Source organism: Rhincodon typus, chromosome 2 (assembly GCF_021869965.1).
Source record: "Rhincodon typus isolate 14 chromosome 2, sRhiTyp1.1, whole genome shotgun sequence".
NCBI lineage: Eukaryota > Metazoa > Chordata > Chondrichthyes > Orectolobiformes > Rhincodontidae > Rhincodon > Rhincodon typus.
In genome coordinates this window covers 109,121,106-109,131,251 of record NC_063333.1, presented here as the reverse complement: position 1 = coordinate 109,131,251, position 10,146 = coordinate 109,121,106, and the positions used below count along the sequence as shown (strand labels likewise).

General features: G+C 42.5%; 1 protein-coding gene across 1 annotated transcript in view; it reads left to right on the top strand.

Annotated features, from left to right (window-relative positions):
* Positions 1 to 10,146, top strand: part of LOC109929826 (unconventional myosin-X-like) — a 420,890-nt gene that overhangs the window by 96,026 nt on the left and 314,718 nt on the right. The window contains exon 5 of the mRNA XM_048608752.1: positions 6,254 to 6,388. Within this exon, the coding sequence (XP_048464709.1) occupies positions 6,254 to 6,388 (135 nt within the window). The remainder of the gene's footprint in view (positions 1 to 6,253; positions 6,389 to 10,146) is intronic.

The following is a 10,146-nucleotide window of genomic DNA, read 5'->3' as shown; positions in this document are numbered from 1 at the left end:
AGCTGGATGAACACAGCAGGCCAAGCAGCATCATAGGAGCAGGAAGGTTGTCGTTTCGGGCAGTTTCAGAAATGATGAAGGGTCTAGGCCGGAAACGTCAGCCTTCCTGCTCCTATGATGCTGCTTGGCCTGCTGTGTTCATCCAGCTGTACACCTTGTTATCTCCCCATGTCTGCGTGGATTTCCTCCGGGTGCTCTGGTTTCCTCCCACAGTCCAAAGATGTGCAGGTTAGGTGAATTGGCCATGCTAAATTGCCCTAGATTAGGTGGGTTATAGGGGGATGAGTCTGCATGGCCTGAGATTTGGTGTGGACTTGTTGGGCCGAAGGGCCTGTTTCCACACTCTAGGGATTCTATGATTCTATGATCATTCTAAGGCACTAAATTTCAGCCAAGTAATACAGGACTAGGATAACAACTAGATTAGACCAAATTTAATAAGCAGGTTTCTTTCCTGGAAGCACGTTAGTGAACCAGAGTGTTTCTTTTTAAGCAACAAAGGCAGTGTTCTATGATGATTGACAGATGTTTGGAGAAAGGACAGTTAAAAGTAGAAGGTCACGTGATGACCAGCCAGAGTTGGCAGTTCTACTAAGCCACCCAATTATCGACGACAACAGGTACAAACCACAGACTTGGATTTCACTGACATTTCTGCTTCAGTTTCTTTTTTCAAAGAAAGGAGCCAAGACTTAATTTGTCACAGAATCCCAGCCAGAATCCTCAGTTGCACTAACTTCACTATTACTATCTAACAACTCTTGGAACTATAATATAATAAAATTTATAAATATTATTGGCTTGCTCAGCACAAAAAGTAGATACAAATAGAGGAACTAGTCAAAATGCCAATGGGACAATAAAAGGTGGCCTCTCCAATGTGGATTTTTCAATTGATGTTCTGTCTGCCCATTCTTTAGGTCAGAAGGAAGCAACCAGCATTTAAAAATCAGGCCCAACATTTGCAGATTGTTGTTTCTCATCTGATGCGCTTGTTATCGTGATTCCTCTAATGTTAATCTCCAATCCTCAAATGTTAACATCACCGAAAATCTTAATACTGTATTTTTCCTTGTGTGCTGGAAAAATGAAAGTACATTAACTATCCAAGGGAAAGTTATTTGTTAATCTGTAAATGATAAAAATGTATAACCTTGCAAATTTGAGATGCACCTTTTGTACATTACAGTACTTGAAAATTACTATTGGGTGTGGTGGGTATGAAAAAGGCTAATTAGCTCTATGGACGTAATGTAATTTTGAAAGGTTGAGATTTATAACTACTGCTTGGTGCAATTTCATTGATCTGTACTGTGGATACTTTAATTTTATACCAATTCCTGCAACAAGCATGCCTCTAAAACTTGACCTAGCTGTTCAACCAAGTTATTTTTTGTATATTAAAGATTTTTTTTTAAAATAAGAGTAGCTAATAAATATTTTTGCACACAAAAGCAATCAAGCGAGACTCTGAACAAGGATTCTTTATTCTAGAATAGCTGGTTGCTTGAAAATATCAGATTTATTAAAAGATCAGAAAACAGGGGACATCTTTCATGAATTATGATATATATGCTCTCTGAATTAAAGGAAACGTTTTCAAACAAATTGTCTGCTTTCAAATTCCACTCAGTTGATGTGATGAGCAGTGTGTCTGGCTACAATTGTATGATTTAAAACCCAGTGGTAGTTCATTCAGAATAGGATAGAGGAAAGTAGCCATCGCATAATTTTGTGTTGCAATGAAATTTATTGACCTGGAAATTAATTAACTTCAGAACTTCTAAGATTCCTTTTGGACTGGGGCAGCAAGCACTTGTGATTGAGCTGTAATGAACAAAGAAGTGGAATCCACTAATACATGCTCAAAATGATCAGACTGCTTGTCTGGCACTCAATACTGGTTGGGCAGAAGTTTCTTCTTATTAAATATTGGGAAGATGAAAGCAGTTGGACTGGATCCATGGCATTCCTAGTTCATGTGAAGAGAAGAAAGGGCATTGGAATTGGAATTCCGAAATTGTCATCTCCATTTAGTTTTACAAGCATGGGAAATGTGGCAGGTCACAACCTAATGCCCAAGTAAACTAGATTGAGATTAAGATTTTGCTGTGTAATTTGGACTTTGTGCATTATTCTTTGATTCAAAGTTAAGACATCAGTCCTGCTATTGAAGTTGGAACAAGTGACAATCTGTTTGAGCTGCTTTAAAAGACTTCTTCTGTTAATTCAATCTAGCTATCTATTCTGTGCTAGTACTTCAAAGATTGTAATGTAGTCCCCACTGGAGATTTCATTATCACAGCTGAGTTCCAAACCACACTGGAATTTAACACCCTCTCCAAGATGAGCTGGAGGCAAGGAAGTTTTTAATCAGCAGCAAAGTTGCCAGGTTGTACTGCGTAGAAGTTCAACCTCTGCTCCAATTAAATCTGGGTTGGAAGGCTTGTGGATAGCTTTCCTGCTTCTGCCAGCATCCTAACTGTGCAATAATAACTTTTTAAGTGCCTGATAGCATTGTTGCTGTTATTCAACAGTTGGATGGGCAGGGGGTTTCAATGCAGGGAGCATTAAATACAAAACTATTTTGGGTTTCCTTGTGAGCAAGGGCAAGTGGTGGAAGATTCTGCTTTGTCAGGTGCTCAATATCACTTGAAGGATTTGGCATCAGATGTTTAGGAGTTGCTGAAAGAAGCTCCCCTGCTCTTGATGCTAAACGTTCTCCTCCTCCTGTTGAGTGACCTATCCTGCCCTCGCTCATCTGTGAGCTGACTTTAAGCCTTTCCAGCGACATTCTTCAATTTACAGCAGAGCAGGTAACTCTTATCTACTGGAATACACTTCAAAAACATATTCCAGCTGTTTTGGGACCTGATTACATGTTGTGCTGACCTATTATCCTACTAAGATCAAACTACCCTGCATATCCTACGTTATATTATCATCCATGTGCCTATCCAAGAGTCGTTTAAATGTATGTAATGTATCTGACTCCACTACCACTGTTGGCAGCGCATTCCACGCGCCCACCGCTCTCTGTGTGAAGAACCTACCTCTGACGTCACCCCTATACCTTCCTCCAATCACCTTAAAATTATGCCCCCTTGTAAAAATCATTTCCACCCTGGGAAAAAGTCTCTGGCTATCCACTCTATCTATGCCTCTCATCATCTTGTACACCTCTATCAAGTCACCTCTCATCCTTCTTCGCTCCAATGAGAAAAGCCCTAGCCCCCTCAACCTTTCCTCATAAGACCTGCCCTCCAGTCCAGGCAGCATCCTGGTAAATCTCCTCTGCACCATCTCTAAAGCTTCCACATCCTTCCTTAAATAAGGCAACCAGAACTAAACACAATATTCCAAGTGTGGTCTAACCAGGATTTTATAGAACTGTAGCATAACCTCGCGGCACAGTGGCTCAGTGGTTAGCACTGGTACCTCACAGCACCAGCGACTCGGATTCAATTCCACCCTCAGGCAACTGTCTGTGTGGGGTTTGCACATTCTCCCCGTATCTGCGTGGGTTTCCTCCGGGTGCGCTGGTGCTCCCACAGTCCAAAGATGTGCAGGCTAGGTAGACCGGCCATGCTAAATTGCCCATAGTGTTCAGGGATGTGTAGATTAGGTGGGTTATAGGGGGATGTGTCTGGGTGGAGTTCTCTGAGGGTCGGTGTGGACTTGTTGGGCCGAAGGGCCTGTTTCCACACTGTAGGGATTCAGTGGATGATTACTTCACTGCTCTCCTGACTGAATCATCATTTTCCACTTAAACTTAATTATCTTCTACTATACACAATCTAATCATTGGCCTCAATTACTCAGACCCTAAACTCTAAGATGTCTTGTCAGATAGGATTTTCTGAGGGTTAAGATGCAAGGAATGGGATTCTGACTTAATTGGAGTTGGCGTAAAGAAGAATTTTGGAAGCCGGGTATTGGGGCTATGAATAGTTTCATGACTTTGGGAGTGAATGGATAGAATGGCCCTCCAAGACTGTGCTGACACATTTTGCCCTTCCATAGTAAAACTGTCCTCACTTACAGGGTCTGTATCCCTCTGTTCCCTTCCTATTCATGTATTTATCCAGGTGATTCTTGAATGTTGCTGTTGTGTCTGCTTCCACGTCTGGCAGTGCCTTCCTGGCACCCACTTTGTATGGAAAAACATGCCTCGTACATCTCTTTTTAATGCGCCCCCCCACCCCAAACCCCATATCTTGAATTTTTGTTCCCCAGTAATTGATCCTAGAAAAAAGCCTCATATTTTCCACTCTATCCATGCCATTCACAGTCTTTTAAACTTCTATCAGGTCGCCCCTCAACCTCTTGTTTTCCAGTGAAAACAAACCCAATGTATCTGACCTTTTTGTAGCTAAAATGCACCATGTCAGGCAACGTCCTGGCAAACCTTTTCTGTGACCTCTCCAAAGCATCCACATCCTTCAGGTAGTGTAGTGACCAGAACTGCACGCAATATTCCAAGTGTGGCCTAACTAAGGTTCTATAAAGCTGCAGCATAACTTGAGTATAAGAATAGACAATGCCCCTTCCAATGAAGGCAAGCATGCCATAGACCTTTATTATAATGTTATCTACCTGTGCCGCCACCTTCAGTGATCTGTGGACCTGCACACCCAGATTCTCTGCATATCAATACTCCTAATGGTTCTGCACTTTACTGTATAATTCCTACCTGTACTTGACCTTCCAAAATGCATCACCTCATTTATCCAGATTAAACTCCATCTGCCATTTTTCTGCTGATCCCTCCAACTGATCTATATTCTGCTGTATCCTCTGACCATCCTCCTCACTATCTGCAATTCCATAATCTTTGTATTGTACGCTAACTTACTAATTAGACCAGCCACATTTCCCTCCAAGTTATTTATGTAGGCCACAAACAGCAGAAGTCACAGGACTGATCCCTGTGGAACGCCAGTAGTCACAACCCTCCATTTCGAAAAGCAACTTTGCACTGCTACCCTATGTCTCCTATGACTAAGCCACTTCTGTATTCATCTTGCCAGCTCATCCATGATACCATGTAACTTCACCTTTTGTACAAGTCTGCCATGAGGGACCTTGTCAAAGGCTTTACTGAAGTCCACGTAGACAACATCAACTGCCTTTCCCTCATCAATTATCTTTGTCACCACCTCAAAAAAAAACTCAATCAAGTTAGTGAGGCATGACCTCCCCTGCACAAAACCATGCTCTTTATTGCTAATAAATCCATTTGCTTCTAAATGCGTATTGATCTTGTCCCTGGGAATCTTTTCCAATAATTTTCCTATCACCGAAGTGAGGCTCACAGGCCTGTAATTTCCAGGATTATCTCTGCTACCCTTCTTAAACAATAGGACAACATTGGCTATTCTGCAATCTTCTGGGGCCTCACCTGTGGCCAGCAAGGATACAAAGATGTCCGTCAATGCTCCAGCAATTTGTTGTCTTGCCTCCCTCAGTATTCTGGGATAGGTCCATCAGGACCTGGGGGCCTATCTACCTTAATATTTTTTAAGATGCCCAGTACCACCTCCTTTTTTAACAGCAGTTTGGCTTAGAAATTTAACACTTATCGAAGTATAAAAAGCCTTGGGATTCTCCTCAATCCTGTTTGCTAACAACTTTTCATGACCCGTTTTTGCCCTTCTAATTCTTTGTTTGAGTCCTTTCCTACTTTCCTTATACTTCAAGGGCTTCGTCAGTTCCCATCCTCCTAGACTAAATGCATGCTTCTTTTTTCTTTTTGACCAAGGTCATAACATCCCTGGACATCCTAGGTTCATGTAACTTGCCATTTCTTTCCTTCATTCTCGCAGGAACGTGCCGCTCCTGAACTCTTAACACCTACTGTTTGAAATACTCCCACATGTCTGATGTGGATTTACCCTTAACTGGCTGCCTCTAATCAAAATTCTCCAGTTCCTGCCTAATATTTGTTGTAGTTCACCTTCCCCCATTTTAATACCTTCACCGAGGGCTGCTATTATCCCTATTCATGAGTATCTTAAAGCTCACGGTATTATGGCCACTACTCCAAAAATGCTCCCCCACTGAAACTTCACTCACCTGACCAGGCTCATTTTGCCAAACTGGGTTCAGTTCAACCTTTCCTGGTTGGACTGTTTACATACTGTGTCAAGAAACCCTCCTGAATGGTTGTTACAAATTTGTTTAACACTACAAAATATGATGGGCATTGCTATTGTGTTATTAGTGTTAATCCTAATGTTGGTTTTTGTTGTAGTGGAGAAAGTGGTGCTGGAAAAACAGAAAGCACAAAACATATCTTGAAGTATTTATCAGCAATGAGCCAATATTCTCTTGATGTAACAACAAAGGAAAATGTCTCTTATGTGGAGCAGGCTATTTTGGAAAGCAGGTAAGGTGGTGAATGCGCAATTGCTGTTAATTTGTTTATGCAATCAAGGTTTCATTGAGAGTTTGGAAATCCTAATGTCACTTAATTTGTTTGTGCTATAATATTTTGATACATGTTTTTTTAACAACTCCTAATGTACTTTTTATAAAGCTTTTTCCTCAACCAAGCAGGACCAATTGCTCAGATGTAGAGATTGTTATATTAGATCATAGAATCCCTACAGTGTGGAAACAGGCCCTTCGGCCCAACAAGTCCACACTGACCCTTGGAGCATCCCACCCAGACCCATACACCTATAATCCATCTAATCTACACATCCCTGAACACTACGGGCAATTTAGCATGGCCAGTCCACCTAACCTGCACATCTTTGGACTGTGGGAGGAAACTGGAGCACCTGGAGGAAACCCACGCAGACGCAGGGAGAATGTGCAAACTCCACACAGACAGTCGCCTGAGGCTGGAATTGAACCTGGGTCCCTGGTGCTGTGAAGCAACAGTGCTAACCACTGAGCCACCATGCTGCCCAAACATATTGAGTCTAATAATATTGAGTCTATTAATTTTGTGTTCTGTACCTAACCCTTAATTCTCCAAATACCTTTTACTCCTTCCTCTTCAGAAGTCACTTTCCAGGATCTTTCTGGTACTTTGCTCAATAGTATCAATTCTATACTGAAATAATGTCTTTTAAAGAGAAAGAATAATAGTATAACAAGTTCAGAGTGGGAATCCCTCAAGTGGAAAGAGAAAGGACATTAGTGATTTTAATTCATAGCTTAAATAAAATATGTTGGACATGGGAGCTGATATTTGCAGCTGCAGCATGTAGGAGATGTTGGAAACCAAGATGATCCCCAGTGAACACATTTGTAGCATGTGTGTGAAGCTTGAGCAAGTTTGGATCTCAGTTCAGAAACTGGAGTCTGAGCCTATGGCATAACATTGCATCAGGGAGGGTGAGGGTTACCTGGATAATTTGCTGCAGGAGGTGCTCACACCCCTTTAAGCAATTTAAACGTGGTCTGTGATCCAGGACAGGATGGTGCATTTCTAGGTCAGGCTGGTGTGGAGACTTGAGGAACAGTTCTCCGGAGGCTGTGATGATGCAACTGTCCAGCAGTTGTCCTACAAGCTGTGTGGAGAGGACAGCAGGAGAATGAGTGAACTGACCATGTCACCATGATAGAGGGAGCCATTTAATTGTGGGGAGGAATTTGGAATGAAGCAGTGGTAGGGGATAATATAATGAGAGTTCCAATGGCTATGTTGCCTGCTTAGTGCTAGGGTGAAGGGCATCTTGGGGCTGGAAAGGAAATTTCATGTGTGATGGGGGAGATCGAGTTATCATTATCCTTGTTCATGCTAACGCTGATAGAACCAGAAAGAAGAACTGCTGAAACAATTTGAGCACTTGGGACCTAAAAGAAAAAGCAGAACCTTTATTGTAATAAAGCTATTTTGGATCTGGTAGTGTGTAATGAAGCAGGTTTAATAAGTTATTTCAGAGTAAAAGATCCCCTAACGAATAGTGACCATAACATGGTAGAATTTTAGCATTCATTTGAGAGTGAAAAACTTAGGTTAGAAACAGCAGTGCTAAACTTAAATTATGGCAATCATGCAGATGAGTACTGAGTTAGTTGAAGTGGACTGGGAAATGATCTAGCAGCAATGACAGTTAAGGAGCAATGACAGACATAAGAAAATAGTTTATGACTCATAGCAAAGATTCATTCCTGGGGAACTCCAGGAAGGAGTTAACTGATTATAGTCAAGTAAGGAAGTCTAAGGTAGTATCAAATTGAAAGAAGAAAACTTAAAATGCAGCAAAAATTAATGATAAACCAGCAGATTATGGAAGGTGTCAACAAGTGTAAGTTCTTGGGGATGTTACCCGGAATAGTGTGAAGTGATTCATTTTGGAAGGGTGAATTTGAATGCAGAATATAGGGTTAATGGCAGGATTCTCAGCAGTGTGGAGGAACAGAGGGATCTTGGGGTCCATGTTCATAGATCGCTCAAAGTTGCTACCCAAGTTGATAGGGTTGTAAAGAAGGCGTATGGTGTGTTGGCTTGCATTGGCAGGGGAATTGAGTTTAAGAGCTGCGAGGTTTACCAGGATGCTGGCTGGACTGGAGGGCAGGTCTTATGAGGAAAGGTTGAGGGAGCTAGGGCTTTTTTCATTGGAGCGAAGAAGGCTGAGAGGTGACTTGATAGAGGTTTACAAAATGATGAGAGGCATAGATAGAGTGGATAGTCAGAGACTTTTTCCCAGGGCGGAAACGACTATTACGAGGGGACATAATTTTAAGGTGATTGGAGGAAGGTACAGGGGAGATGTCAGAGGTAGGCTCTTCACACAGAGAGTGGTGGGCACGTGGAATGCGCTGCCGGCAGTGGTAGTGGAGTCAGATATCTTAGAGACTTTTAAGCGACTCTTGGATAGGCACATGGATAAAAGTAAAATGTTGGGTATGCAGGGTAGTTTGATCTTAGTAGGATAATAGGTTGGTGCGACATCGTGGGCCGAAGGGCCTGTACTGTGCTGTACTGTTGTATGTTCTATGTTATCAAAGCTAACAGAAGATAACAGCATAGGGGTGGCTAAGTGGTTAGCACTATAGCCGTACAGCGCCAGGGCCCCAGGTTTGATTCCAGCTTCAAGTGACTGTTTGTGAGCATTCTCCTCTGAGTGTTCTAGTATCCTTCCCACAGTTCAACGATGTGCAGGTTAGGTGGATTGGCTAAATTGCCTCATAGTGTTTGGGGGTGAGTGGGTGAGTCAGCGGTAAATGTGGAGTTGTGGGGGTGGGTCTGCATGGGATGTTTAAAAAAGGGCAGCTTGTAAGGATGGCCGAGTGGTCTAAGGCTCCAGACGCAAGGAGTGTTAATCCTTACCTTGCATGAGACTCTGGCGCGGTGGCTCAGTGGTTAGCATTGCTGCCTCATAGTGCCAGTGACTCGGGTTCGATTCCAGCCTCGGGTGACTGTCCTTGTGGAGTTTGTGCATTCTCCCTCCGTCTGCGTGGGTTTCCTCCTGGTGCTCCGGTTTCCTCCCACAGCCAAAAGATGTGCAGGGTAGGTGGATGGGCTGTATTAAATTGCCCATAGTGCCCAGGGATGTTTAGGTTAGGTGGGTTAGGCATGGGAAATTTAGGGGTAGGGGAATGGGCCTGGGTGGGATGCTGTTCAAAGGGGTGGTGAGAACTTGTTTGGCCGAACGGCCTGTTTCCACACTGTAGGGGTTCTATGATTCTATGATAACGAAGAGAGCAAACATGCAAGTATTCTAAAACCAGACAGTAAGAGTTTCTTTAAATGTATAAAAAGGAGAAGAAAGGCCAATGTGAAAATAGGTTCCTTGGAGAACAAAACTGAAGAAATAATGAGAACAGGAAATGGCAGACAGGTGCACAGCAATATTCATGGCAGAAGATACTAATAGCATTCCAAAAATACTAAATCACCAAGAGTCCCAAGAGGGAGTCGGAAATAAATGACGTTATCGATGGAGAAAAAGTACTAAGGAAACTCATAGGGCTAAAGGCTACTGAGTGCTTTGGATCTAGGGAATTTGGCCCCTAGAATTTTAAAGGAAGTAGGCACAGAGATAGTGGATAGACTGGTTAATTCTTCCAAGAATCCTGAGATTCTGGAGAAGTCTCAAGACTGGAAAACTCAGCCAGTGTAAGCCTTAGTCAAAAAGGGAGGGAGTGAATAAACAGGTAACTATGGGCCAGTTAGCTTAACAGTTA